Source organism: Solea solea, chromosome 9 (assembly GCF_958295425.1).
Source record: "Solea solea chromosome 9, fSolSol10.1, whole genome shotgun sequence".
NCBI classification, from domain to species: Eukaryota; Metazoa; Chordata; class Actinopteri; order Pleuronectiformes; family Soleidae; genus Solea; species Solea solea.
Window position 1 is genome coordinate 3,966,805 of NC_081142.1, and position 15,107 is coordinate 3,981,911.

General features: G+C 39.9%; 1 protein-coding gene across 1 annotated transcript in view; it reads right to left on the reverse strand.

Moving 5' to 3' along the window:
* Nucleotides 1–15,107, reverse strand: part of ncanb (neurocan b) — a 146,366-nt gene that overhangs the window by 19,109 nt on the left and 112,150 nt on the right. The window contains exon 12 of the mRNA XM_058638222.1: nt 2,003–2,161. Coding sequence (XP_058494205.1) covers nt 2,003–2,161 — 159 coding nt within the window. The remainder of the gene's footprint in view (nt 1–2,002; nt 2,162–15,107) is intronic.

A 15,107-nucleotide genomic window follows, 5' to 3' on the forward strand; every position in this document is an offset into this window, starting at 1 on the left:
AGTAATACGTAGGCTCGTTTTGGCACAGACTTCTTTTTACAACCAGTGGAGTTAATATTAATATATTTTTAAGCTGTGTTTCCATCATGGTTTGGAATGGTAAAGTCCTGAGTCAGACAAAGAACAGTACCTTTACTACTTAGTACTAGGTAGGTGGGGTGTGCATTGTTTTTTTTGTTTGGTTTGTGGTTGTTTTGTCTCAACAAGACGTCAAGAGAATGAGAATAGACTGCGGGCGTCGAAGAAACATCGGTCGCAAGGGAGAGATGCTTTTCTCATCAGCTGACAGTCGTGGTTCTAGCTCCACCTGTACCATAACATTACTCTAGTACCCCCAGGGGAGGGTACCAAAAAATGGAAAAGTTAGTGGCAGCTATTTTGGATACTGTTCTTAATGGAAACACAAAATAATACGTACTGTACCATTCCGAACTGAACCATTCCAAATGACGGAAACATGTCATTAGTTCTGAAACTGGAAGACTACATTAATTTTTATATGTGGTCTAGGTTTAATAGGCTTATAATTAAGCTTTTTTATATGTACTTAGGGCAAAGGCTTTGCTTGACAAAAGGTCGCCGTTATGTTTCTACAGCAGCGAGAATTAACATGCATGTCTTGTTGTTAGGCAGAAAATGACTATGCAAAAGAAGACCAACTCCACCCACATATAATAATCCTGATGCATAAACCAACGCTGAAATCAGCAGAGAGAGTTGTGAAAAAGCATTTACATCCTTTCTGGTATGCAAAGGCCACCATAGTTCGAGTTTGGACAGTGTTGACCCCTCAGGTCAGCTGCTGTTACTATGATGAACAGGCTTATAATTGCATAGAGACCAAGAACAGCGGCACAGTTGCTCAGTTATTCTTATAGTGACCCAGAATCTGGAAGAGAATCACTTTGAACTACACAATCTGGTTTTAATGAATAATCAATAACTGATGTCACTTCAGTAGTGCCTGGACTCAAGCAAGTCTAGTCGTCTACAGCTAACTACTGAAAGTCAATGGCTGATTTTTGCTGAATGACAAAACCAACTTCACTCCATACATTTTAATGTGCACTGTCATGTTACAGTGGATTTTCAATCAAAGGAACTGTGAAAATACTTCTATTGGGATGTTGCACTTGGTGATATTGTGATTTTGATTATCTTGCAATTAATTATGCGGACCTATTCTCTAGTCACTAGCATGGCTGATTCAATCTCATGAGGATTGACCACTTCTACTACAACAATAACTATTCAATTCAATTTTATTTGTATAGTGCCAAATCACAACAGTTATTATCTCAAGGCAAAACAGTGAGGCAGAAACCTTGCAATATTTAAGAGAGAAGAAGAAAAACCCAACAGTTCACACAGTGAGGAAGCACTAAGCGTTCAACTGTGACAGAGCCAGACTCAAAGATGTGCAACAGGAAACTGGATGAACTGATGACAACGTGTCCTGAAATGTAGAGGTTTTTTCCTCTTCTACTTAATAAATTATGCAATCAAATTACAACTAACTTGATAACTAAATGAGAATAATTATGAAGTTAACAAATACCTAAATGAGCAAATAAATTAATAATTTAAACAGTTGCTAATCACATCATTTCTATCTATTACCAATCACAAAAATAAAGGAATAAACAGTCAAATCAACTAACCTAATAGTCTAAAATCGAAATAAACAGGCCAAGCTTGATATTTTATGTGATGCCTGTCACCTGGTGAGGAAATCTAGGATCCAACTGGGGTCATTAAATGTTCTGTGTATTCAACTGTATAGGACTGAATTCTGCAAGCCTCAGCCCATCAAACCTTAGACATGCTCCCACTAATGAAGAAAATAAGTACAGTTTCTACAGAAGCTTGCTTGCCCAAATCTATTTGCCTCATTTAAGATTTCCTGTTGTGTTATTAGACGAGAACAAACAGCCACAAAGGCGACAGCATCTGTGCCAAGTCTGCCGTTTGTCCGTTGTCGTTCTCATCAACCTCCTCTTACCTCTGACAAACCTCTGCTCAGCCAGGCTGTGGATGCTGGCCAGGTGGCCATTGTGCTCCCTGCAGTCCTTCTCAGCGTCCTCCCAGGTGTGTCTGCGGCTGAAGTACCTGTAGCAGTGGCCGTGAAACTTCCTCCATGTGTGCTCGCAGCCCTCAGTGTCTGCAGGTGTACAGAGAAGGCGGGGAGAAGAGAAAAAGAGGACTGTGATGAGTTGACTAGTCAGCGGTAGGGCTGGGTGATGTGGCCGAGAACTGTTATCAACCTTAAAAAAGTTTCAAATCAGTCAATATCGATAATTATCATGATGAAATATCAGATAATTCAAGATTAAACACACAGTTTGTACTTTCTGAAGCTGGAGGTCTCTCAATCACAACTGTAACAAAAGCCCTCGTTTGTTGACATCAGGAAGCAGCGTGGGATCATGGGAATTGTTGTCTTATTTGGTTCCTCTGTGTGTTTGTGCTTTACAGGAAGAGCTTCTACAGCACAACGTGCAGCAAACAGTAATAAATAGATTTTATTATATTATATCAATAGAAACTGAACCTTTCTTATATCAATTGTTGCCCAGTCCTAGGGAAATCCATGTAGACAGATAAATGTGGCTTTTTAAAATATCAAACAACTCCAGGCAGCAGCTGCAAAAACTAAAAAGAGGAATAATTAAATGATTTTCTATAATTTTACTCTTTCTTTTCCCATGCACACAGAAAAGTCCTCCCTGTTTCTCTCCTTCCTGCTCTTTCCATCCCTTCGTCTATCTCTGTACCTTTTTCTCTTTGATTTGAGTTATAATCCACAGCAGAGACGTTTAGTGTGGCGAAAAGAGCGTTATAATCTGTTGAATACATTATAACGCTCTATTCTAATGACAACACTCCTTAGAAACGGCTTCCAGTGTGCACCGCTCACTTGGCAATTAAGCCCTGTCTCAGTTCTGTCACCACACTGACTCTGCCTGCTCCCGTCCCTTCGTCCTCCTCCTCTGCCTTCATCTCTTTCATCTATCCTCCCTCATCTTTCCAGGGGTTAGCTGTGTGACTGTGAGCTGTGCGTTTCAAATGAGATGCGCATGGCTTTCCGTTAAATGCAGGATGGTCTATGTGAAAGCAGTTGTTCAAATGTGTGTTTTACGTTGATTTGGCTCCGGCTCAATGTGTCAGCCAAGCCACCCTCAGTCTACCTTCATCCTCAGCCCCTCTTGTGCCTCCTCCCTCCCTACAGCGCAGGGAATGGGGAAAAGGCCAGAGCTTTTCCTCTCACAAATCTGAAGTGACACCAGTAAATTGGCCAGTGCAAATTGGCCTGTATGGGGTCCTGCTTAGTATGCAGAGAGATGCACTTTGGCTGTGGGAAGAAAAAGAGAGGAGTCCATTATGGAAGCCCTTTTTACACTGTAAAATATTACAAGGGCCCAAACTATTATCCCGCACTGAGGGGGAGAAAGTGCTTTTCATACTGTGAAGCTCTCTTTCCTTCACAGTGCTGGGCCATTTAAAGACACAATGCTGTGTGCAGTGTGGTGACATCATCCCACAGAATACAATACACTGGTTCACATTACGGGCTGAGTCATGCTGCTTCGCTCATGTGTACGTGGCGGTCACAGAGCCTCCTGGTTCAGATTTCAGGTTCGAGTAGTGACACCAGGTGTAATGGTGCATCAGTGGGACAACACACAAGGTTTGTGTTATTTAGCCCCAGACGTGACATGGGAAAAACAAACTCTGATTTGTGGCCACGAAATAGGTATAATGTTAATAACATTCTCATGAACTGGAGAAGTAAAGCGAGTGAAGAGGGCTGAAGCTTTGGGATAGACGTGATTGAGTTTTATTTTAGGTTAGGAATGAGTTACAAAGATATTCTCAAAAGCCTGGCATTGCAAGTGTCGTGCCAAGGTAGTTTTCCCCGACAGGATTTTGTACCCATGCATTCAGCGAGGCGGAGGCGGGGTTACGTTGCTACCTGTAAAGTAACCTCGCTCTTCATGTTCTGTTTAAATGCCTCTCGATAATAATGATTCCTTGCAATGCCAGGCTTATTTCTCCCAGCGTGTGTGTGGGTTTTCTCCGGGTTCTCCACTTTCCTCCCACAGTCCAAAAACATGCACTATATGTGGATAAGGTAAATTGGACACTCTAAAATTGACCGTAGGTGTGAGTGTGAGAGTGAATGGTTGTTCGTCTCTATTTGTGTCCCTGTGATGGACTGGTGACCTGTCCAGGGTGTACCCCGCCTATTGCCCTATGTCAGCTGAGATTGGCACAGTGCCACAGTGGAGGATAACGTGGTGGTAGAAGATGGATGGATGGACATTATACTTATTTTGTGCCAACAAATTAATATTTCGTGTGCACGTTATACCTATTTATTTATACCTATTCACCCATGTCATGTCTAGGGCTCTGTACAAATACATAAGTAGAGAAAAAAATAAATGTTATCTTGTTATTAAATTCAACTTAAATTAGATTTGAACTAAATATGGAATACAATCAATAATTTAGTACAGTCTGGTCATAATAAAGCCTCCACAAGAAGTGAACTGTACATTCTGTGTCTTATGTATGAGTTACTACTTTGACTAAAGATATTTCTGTTCTCTCTCTGTCTCTGGAGCTGAATGGATTTGCTCAGACAAACACTCTGACTTTCCCCACTGAGCGTAAAAAGTGACATACTGTATACTGGCACTAAGTGATGATGATGATGATAATGACGATGATGATGATGATGATGATGAGAAATGTGTCAAAGAATTGCTTTATGTGCAAAACCTCACAATGGGCTCAACATGCTGCATTATACTTTTGTGTTTAAAATTGTAATAAATGTAAATGTCATGTTTAAAAACCATCCTTCACTCCATCCATCATCCACCCATCCATCCATCCAACAAGTCCCATATGCAGCTTCAATGCAAATGTGATGGTTCTACACAAAAGTCTGTACCTACTGGACTATATGACCACATATTTTATACTTTATAACCAATGTTCTTAAATAATTACTTAAGGGTTAGGGGTCAATATGTAATTTCTGCTCAACCTCGTTTTGGCCAGAACCTGAATACGACCCATAGGTAAGTTTTTAGTGCATCAGTATTTTTCAACTCATTTAGGCACAAGTGATAGTGAGGTTAAGGGAACCACCACTGTGTGTTTGATCCTCTCTGTCTTTTTCCCAAAGTCACTTTAAGATATAGTTTTTTTAATGAGCAAACACGCAACAATCAGCTGTTTTTAAATAATGTGAAAACGACTGACCTCTACGTCAGCAGTGAGCGCTCATGCAGCTGCTCGTCAGAGCGTCATTTGTCACTTACACACAGTAAACACAGTAAAAGCATACTAATATTTATGTTCCATATATTTGCATTCACTGTGGAATTATTATGCAGGACCAGCGGATGCATGGCTTCACAGTTTATGGTGATTTTTCAAAGATAATGATGTAATTTAAAAGTAACGGACAGAACTATGAATTTCTATGGTTTTACATTTCTCAAAGTTGTAACCAAAAATCGTACTTTCAAATCAAATAGGGTTTAACCCATTATCTCATATACATCAACATTATTTTTTATCAAAATAAGACTAAACTGACATGAAATAGGTCCCTGTCATTCATCAGGACAAACACAAAATATACAACTTAATATAGAGATGATTAGATCCATCACACATTCAATCCCCAGCTGTGTGTTTTGCTTTAGTGCTATAATATTCACAGCACAGAAAGATGCACTTGACAGTCTGTACAACAGGAACAAGACAAAAACTCGAATCCCTCATGTTTTATCTGTGCTGCAGAATTAGTTTGCTAATCAAACACAAACATTCACCACATAATCAGTGCAATTACAGATTCCAATTCCTTTCTGTCCTTATTTTATGTAATAATGTCTTCTGAGAAACACTGTAACTTGTTCTGACAATTACTGGAAATGTAAATGCAAAAGTGGAGAACTGCTTCATTACTTTGCTGCTTCAAATATCTCCTGGAAGTCTGGGGATTTGATCCAATGACCTTGAAACACACTAATGACACAAAACCCTATTAGGCACATACTCAGATTCCTGTGGGTTAGCTCAGCAGCTCTCTGGTTAATCCTGCAGTTAACTATAAGGAACTTCAACTTCCCATGTGGACTTTTGTGTGTTCTCTTTTACAATGCACATGGATCTACTCATGGATTTGATATCATGGCTTTTATTTATTTTTTTCTATACATTAATGCAGTTGGTTGCTGGTATCTTAAAAAGGCAGCACCTAAACTGCTTGAAACAGCACATGCATTAAATCAAGCTGTCTTTTAATTTGCCACGTTGCTGCCGCATTTAAATAAAGAGGTTGTATTTCCAAACCAATTAATTTTGCATGATGTATTCTGTAGATTTTAAAGATTACAGCCCAGACGCTGTAATCTGAGTATGAATATGTTGCAAATACATCTCCAGCTATTATCTTTTATGATGTCTCACTCCATCTATGTTTGTTAGTACTGGGACGCCAGTGAATCGTTGCAAATCTGTATGTGTGTGCTTGATAAGGACATACTTAAAAAGTTCAGAAATACTTGTATAGTATTAATCTGATCAAGGCCAAATGCTGGGTTAAATAAATAAATAAATAAATAAAAATATAAAAATGCTGCACTCTTGCTGCAGTGCATTGTCACTGGACATCATAGTAATAGTGAGACATTAAAAAAAGATGCATCTGAATCAGCATTTTATATGCTACAAAAACATGTTATAGATGAGCATTAGCCACAGCCCAGTGTTAATGCTGTTATCTCTTAAATGACTCCCTGCTGCTCTTATTTTCTGTGCTGACTCTGCTCTTTCCCTCCATCATCAGGGCTGGGAGCTATCTTTCCTTAAAATGTTGGACCACACTGCAGCTGGTACATGTTATTAGCATCAGGAGTGGGTCCACTTTGGCTCATGGAGGTGGAGGATGGCTTGTTATCTACAAGAACAGGGATGAGAGAGTCAGGGTTGGTGTCACAGTGAGGTGAGAGTGACACACACACACACTCACGCGCACACACACACACACAGAGACACATCAAACATATGCACCTTCACTGCATTGCACAGTCTGTGCTGTGGAGTCCAGGCCATCAGCCTGCAGCACAGATGTAATGACAAAGTCTGGAGAAGGATGAATGACTCCAATGTTTTTACTTATAATGTTGTGTTTTTAACCAAGAGTGAACATGTAGATATATCTCTGCAAATGTCAGTTCAGGATCTGTTGAGTTCTGTGTAAGGTTACTGCAAATACAGACCAAAATGTGTTTTGAACTAGAATTTAAATGCTTTGTCCACGATGGTTCCTCCTAAAACGCTCATATACAGTATCTGCTTATTAAAGATTACACTTAATTCCAGCATTCTTAGGGTTTTTTGTTTTCTGTTCTTTGTGGCCCTCCACTTGCTTCATCGAACACACTTAGATCCTGTAATTAAACTTCAGAAAAGAGCATAATTATTATTGAATAATAAATACATTTGTCTTTATCTGGAATCCACTAATCAGCTGTCCAAACAATGTTTTATGTTAACATATTTAAACATTGTGTAAAACACGAGAGATGATTTTTTTGTGTGGTGAATAAAACTCTTCCTGTTTACATACTTTAAGCTTACAATGCAAATTGAAAGTACTATAATTGTATTTTGTGTTGTACAGGATATAAGACAAAAATAAGCCAAACGCTTCGGCCTATTGCTTTTTCGGTAATTGGCACAATTGTGTTTACTTTGTATATGAATGAAACCAAAATAAAAACATTTACAAATTAATTAATTCATTCATTTATGCCAATGTGGTGTTGTGGAGAGAAATATTGCCCATCCTTTGTGTAGACCCTTTATTGGCCAATTTCTAATTGAGCAATCGAGGAAAATATCTGAAGACAGACAAGATATGTGTATCAAACACAGGATGATACAGTAAGGAATGACAGAGAGAAAACAAGAACATGTAAGCATCAGAAAGAAGCTCAGAGAGTGACAGACAGACAGACAGACAGACAGACAGAGAGAGAGAGAGAGAAGAAGGAATGATCAAAAATAAACAGGCATGTTTTCTCCTGCTCAGATCTTCAACCAAGTCTCTGTTGATTTCTACTCCCCCTCTCTGACAGTGTGGCTCAAAGCCCTACATCACATCAACCTCTTCAAATATTTAGACATTATTGAAGTTGTCTTCGTTTTTCCCGGTGCTGCCGGTGTCAGGCAGAGCAAGAGGTAGGGGGTAAGTTTCGGCAATTAACATTCCCACAGATTTTACCAAACGGCAGTTAGGGGGAAAAAAAGGCATAGACTTCCAGCTGACTGATTGGGTCTTTTATCCACATCACCAAGTGATATTTCAGCTGCTCTACTTTTTTTAGAGTTTTAGTTTTTAGATACAGGGAATTATGAAAAGGCATGTGTTTACATTTATATGACTCTTTGAAGGCTGGCGGCTCAGTGTCCCATTTGCGACAGGACAGATGACAGTGATCCAGAGAGAGGGGAAATAAGTGTTAGAGAAAGAGAGAGACATAGAGAGAGTACGAGTGGGAAAACGTGAGAGGAATTATTGTGATTATATTATTATTGTTACATCTTATTTGTAACAAGGGCAGTGGTGATTAATGGAGCATCCTGATCGTGTGTCTCTCACAATTAGGTGTAATGATGTTGTGAAACAGAGCTCAACACAGTGATTGACAGGCTGAAGCGACACAATCAGCCCATAGATGTGTCTTTGCTGCTGACGGCTCAGGCTTTTTTACGGTAAATAAGCAAAAAATGGATACAGCAGGTACACAGCAGGTCCAGTTTAAGTGTTTCAACACAGTGTAATTAGTATTTCGGGCAAGAAGGGTGCACGCTGTGATCGTTTAAGTTCACTGTCTGCATCAACTGAATGTACTAGTATTATAGACTGGGAATGCAGAGGGTTGCATCAGCATGCAGCTAATGTCAGGTGAAGTAAACAAATCACTGTAGTGCAAATGTGCCCTTACATCATCATACAAAGGGCAAACAAGTTTTGTGTGAGACTCTGTGTGTGTGTGTGTGTGTGACTTTTTTAGGGTCTAGTGAGCGAGATTTACTGACATCTAGTGTTGAGATTTGCAGATTGTAACAACAGATTGTCACCCTACCCTTTCCCAATAAGACACAATTTGTATACTTTGGCAGAAACATGGCAGTGCGAGTAGGCTGCTGCTACAAAGCAACACTCTTTCCCTTCAATAGATTACATGCAGCCCGTTTTCACTTGATTGGCCCCCTCCTTACCAGCTCATGTGGCCCCCAGGTCTTTTGAGTTTGAGACCCTTGCCATAGAGGCTTATTCTAAATGTATTTGCAGGCCGGACATGTTGTGAATATACGGGGCGAAAGTGCGGATAATTGGTTACGTCGACTGTAAACAATTAGGTTAGCGGTGAATTTGTCTGAAAAGGAAGCTCGGAAAATGGACCAAGGTCCAAAAACATGATCAGTGTAATAACGTGAGCAGTTTGAAGGCTGCGCTGATTCGTCACATGTTCAAAAAATATTTAAAACGTGCAAATAATTTGAAAAAAAAAAATGTGTCCGGTGTGCAAAGGCTTTAAGGCTACAAAAACCAAACGATTGTCACCTTAAAGCAATTTCTCATAAACCTATTTAGGGATATAGTTGAATTCTGACAATGTTACACACTAGACCTTTAAGACTTTTATATCAACCAAGGATGAAATCATATGTCTGTTGTCTCTTTCTGATGACTGTTGTACTTTTACGTCCTCATTTGCAGACAGGCTAGGTTAGCTGCTAGCTGGTGAGTACAGGTCAGCAGTCCCTCAGGGTTCAAACTTGCTTTTTCAAGCTAAAAGTAGAGAGAATATTTAAAATATGTTAATCTGATGGCAAGAAGCACAACTTCAAATGAATGCTAATGTTGCTTGTGTCTGCTGCATGTGGATCTGTTTGCTAACCGTTTGATAAGCACCCTCAAGTGGCCAGATATTCGGTCTAAGGCGGTGACAGAATTATTCGTTTGTGTTTATATTCACATCTGAAACAAAGATTAGGGAAATTAGAGCGATATAATAATGTATTTGTGCTTCTGCACGTAACAGGAACAGAGAACTTCATGGTTGTATGGTTATGGTTTTGTAAATAGCTGCTTTGAGACGGTCTGACGGTCGCATGGAGACACACAGAGGTCGACGGGGAGAGAGAAATCCTCAGGATGGCTAGACGTCAAGAGATTGGTGCCAAATCAAAGGAAAAAAGATAAACAAGTGATAAAACATTCCAAATGCTGATGATTTAACTTTTTCGCTTCGTGATACAACATCCAGTCATACATTGTGGGATATTTATAGCAGGCACAGCGAGAGGAAAACATCTGTGTGACTTTGAAAAAAGGGTTCACCGCTGGGGCACTGACGACAGGAGCTTAAGTCAAAAACGGCTCAAAGACGTGTGATATAAAGTGACGTCTGCATCTGGGAAAACACTTCAGCAAATGAGGTCAGGCATTTTGGAGTCTGTGATGCTGAAGATAATGAAGAGCAACGCTTCCTCAGGAGACTGAGAATGTCATCGGTCTGTGTCAGCAAGAACATTCTGTCAACAATTACACAGAGAGGGATTATTACAGTCGGGTTACAGTGTATAAAACCCTCTTCAACGATTAATGTACAGTTCAGACTTCAGTTTGCAGAAACCTTCAGTCTACAGAAGTATGATATGGTCAGATGAGGCATTTTTGACAACTTTTCGAGTGAATGGCCGCTGCAGTCAAACACTGAGGGAAATTGGTGGCTGTTGCTGTGACTGGAATTGTACGGGTCTGGTTTGTTTTACTTTTCCCCTTTTAAGGGAGATTCACTGATATTAATATAATGTTGCTGTACACTGATGGGAGTGGTCCCTTCCTTTGGGTCTGAAGGGTTGCTGAATTATTTGATGAGAATGAAAATGATGTATAGATCATTTGCTATGACCTTCACAGTGACAAAATATAATTCACTGAGAAGATTCTGGACTAATTTGTGAAGCCAAGATCATACTTCATGATTTTCACTGTCTATGTTTCCATTAAAATGTATAGCATTTTAATAGATTTTCCAAAAATTGGTAAAAGAAAAGGCACATGTAGCAACAGAGGGGAAACACACGTGCATGTGCTTTTTCTTTTACCAATTTTTTTTCATGCACATCTGAAATTGCTTTATTGAGATAAATAGTAAGTGTCACAAAAGAAGGATAAGAAGAAAGCTTGATGACGTAGTAAAAAAAAATGCATATTAAAGCGTTTACAGCTACTATTATAGTACTTGCTTCTTGCACTGACCGAGACCCAAGTACTGTGTTCAGTTGTTCACACTCTATGACTTACATTCATTCTGATCAAATCAAACAAATCCCAGCACTCCTCCGTCACTAGAGGTGTACCCCAGGGGTCAGTCCTGGGGCCCCTTCTCTTTATCATCTACCTCTTGGCAATATCTTCCGCAAATTTAATATACACTTCCACTGCTTCACGGATGACACCCAGCTATATTTATCCAGCACCAAATTCCACACTTTCAGCCGCTCTGCTCCCCATCTCTGGAACTCACACCCACCAGACATCTGCAACTCTGACTCTCTTCTGCTCTTCAAATCCAGACTCAAAACCCACCTGTTCAAAATAGCTCTGTAATTTCACTCCATTATATGTTTACTGTGTCGTCCTGTTGTCATTTTTTTTTTTTATTGTTGTTTGTCTTTTGTAGAAGTGTCCTCACAATTTGGAATGGCGATTATTAATGAAATGCATCATCATTATTATTATCATTGTTATTATTGTTATTACAGTCTTGTGACGAGTCACTGGGTTCACACTACATGACTATTGTTTCCAAACCATGGTGGATCATAAAAACATGCAATAAATAACACAGGATATGATGCATGCTGTATTGCTCCTTCTTTATTCTTGCATCAGTTGGACGAGTGTCGCTGCCGCCTTCACCCCATCGTGGCGAGTGATCAGCTGGTGTTGACTGACAATTGGAGTCTGCGACGCATCGTCGAGCCTCTGTAATTGCGATTCTGAAGAGCTGATACACTGATTGGTAACTGCTGATTGCATGCCGATCGGGGCGCTTAAGTCTGCGACTTGCAAAGCTCGTTGGTGACATGAAAAATCAGAATCATCTACACACCAAAAAACTGAATGGAAGAGAGGTGTTACGTGCATCAAGTCAAGGGAGGTCTTTCAAAGTCTCACTTGTTTTTTTCTTTAATTTATCATTTTTCATAGAATTAGAATAGAAGTAGAGTCATTTTAAAGTTTATGAGTCTCTTACTGCGTTGTTTGTTGACCCTGAGTACAGTGCTGTGGAAATGAATTAGACAATAAAGCCTAAGCCTATTTATTATTTGGTGTTCAGTAAGTTGTCTCATTAAAACCTCAAGTAAATGCAATGAAACCTTTTGTTTCCTACACTTTTTGAGACTACTGACGATGTATCTTACACAACTATTTTATTTTTCCCCAGTCGTCATCATGACACACGAATAAATGCTGAGAATCAAGACCAGTAGAAAAAAAATACTGCAGGAGCAAGCAGGAAACTAAACTGGAAAATGTTTTCTGTGGCAGAATCAGCTTAAGTTCCCCTGAGATAAAGGACGCAGGTAAAAGTGCTGTAATAAAAATGTGCCACTGCAAATTAATCGCAAAGGGGAGTGCAATAGTAGGAGCCAGGCTTCGTAGCTTTGCTATGAGCGTATTTGAGCAGTTTTTGTGGGAATATGAGAAAAACAAAAAAAAAAACACAAGCACACTACACCTTAAGCAATGTAATGTTTTTGACTTTTCCATAAGAGCTGTTCATTTATGCACAGCAGAGGAACAGCTACCCACTGTCTTTCTTCTTTTCTTCTAATACAACACCTGCTCTGCTCAGTCACAGTTTCATTTCTGACTGAACCTCCTTCCCCACAGGAGTTGAAAATGAGCGTTTCTTCAGAAAGTAAAAATGGTGAATGACACTCCAGCTTACCCGTTCACAGAGACGCGTTGAACACAATAAAATGAGAGCGATGGTTTGCTGTTAATGCATGTGAGTGTATCACAGAGAAGATTGCTTTTCATGTCGGCACAAATGTTGTCAGATGAGAGCAGCCACACTGCTCATGACACAACTGAGCCGTGCCACTCTTCTTGAGAATAGACCTCTTGTCTATTTTTTTTTTTTCTCACAGCAAGCTGCACAGTATTGTCACTGCATATACTGTATGTCGCAAAATGCATCAGGACAACGTTTCAAAATCAAAGCATTTTGGTTTCTGAATCCATACTTTTTTATTGTGACATACTGTATCTGCACGAGTGTAATTGAACAGTTCAGACTGTGCAACGCCTGTGGAAAAACAATCTTCTCTTTCTCTGGTCTTGGTGTTCAGTTGAGAACAGAAGGGCATTTTTATGGCAATTTTAAAGGCAAACCTTATGTTAAACACAGCAGAAGCTATTCAATAAACATCCGAGCTATATGAACAACAGGAGCACGACGGCTGCACAGCCATCATCACACACCGCACACACATCCATGTGGCCCCAGTTAAAGTGGCTCTTAACTCAGGACAGTGTTGTGGGCGAAGTAAAACACAAAGCTCCATCTCACTCTCAGTCTCAGTCTTTGTACGTGTCCCTCTCGACATGTTATTAGAATGCATGAATCTCTATTAGCATTAATAGTCTCTTCAGACCTAGATGATGCACCAAAATTAATTTTGAGCTGAGCTTTCTGCTGAGTCACCTGTTTAGAAAGTGGCAGTGCATTCTGGGACAAAACAAAGACAAAGCAGCCAAGCTGGTGAACTCTGGCGCCTTCCTTCTGAGTCTCTCCGTCAACTCTGAGTGCAGAGGCTGAGTCATAAAATGACTCCAGGAACAGTGAGACAAAAGAAATATGAAAGAACTATGAACTAACAATCAAACAGCAAAGTACAGCTTGTTAAAAACAAGTTCAGGTGAAGTACTTGGTGTACTGTGGCTTAACAAGAGGGCACACCGGAGAGTGACACATCAAAGTGACCAACAACGTTTCTGTAAAGGACCAGAAACGATGACAGGAAGCACAAAATGACCTGTGATGATGGAAAGCTATAGTTGGATCCCAGATCGGTAGAAAACTGCAGCTGTATTTCAAATAAGAGGTTACAAGAAGGACAGCTACATCAATACATAGTCAGGTCATTTATACTAGAATAACAGAATATCAACATTTTACAAATGTAGGATTGCCAAAATATAATATATATGTTCATAAAACTTCAGGTCCAAACCCTTTATTTATAAATCGTATAAATCAAATATTGTTGGACTCAGAGCTGGATATAGTCATTATTCTACACATTCTTTGACCTTGTAAAACCAAGCAAGCAGAAATTCAAACTCAAAACCAAGGTAAATACTTATACTCCATACCAAGAGAAGTACTTGCCAAAAAATGAAGAGGCATCACTTTTTATATTGATTACAAATAACAATACTATTTCCAAGTTGTCCGATGTAGTGTTGTGCTACTTGACTACGTCTTGTTGCTCGTTTTTACCCTTACCTCTTGCCTCTATGCACTTGGAACGGGGAGTGGTTAAAATGTACCCCTATGACATGGCACAACCCTTCAAGAATGTGACAAGTCATCACATAAGCAGAAGTGGCATATTTTTGCTAGAGAATCAGCATTTTCTGAAGTATGACAGTGGTTGTTCCATCACTCTCCGCATGAGCGAGCTGCTAAATTGTCCAGTGTCAAGCTCATCTGTCATTATACCCAGCATCACTAACATACCCAGTATTTCATGAATCTGCATTGATGTATATTTTCCTTTACATTCACTTCAGAGACAAGTAAAACACCGCAGGTGTTAGATAAAAGGCAGACTCTGAGGGTGGATGTGTAATAGAACGTGTGCAGCGACAGGGTGACAGAAGAAGAACTGCATCTGGTGCTTTCTGAAACACTTCCCACTGCTGTTAGTCAGCTCAGTCTGCCCTCCCTGTCATCAGCAGCACTGTGTAGGTTGCTGCCTGCTGCCAG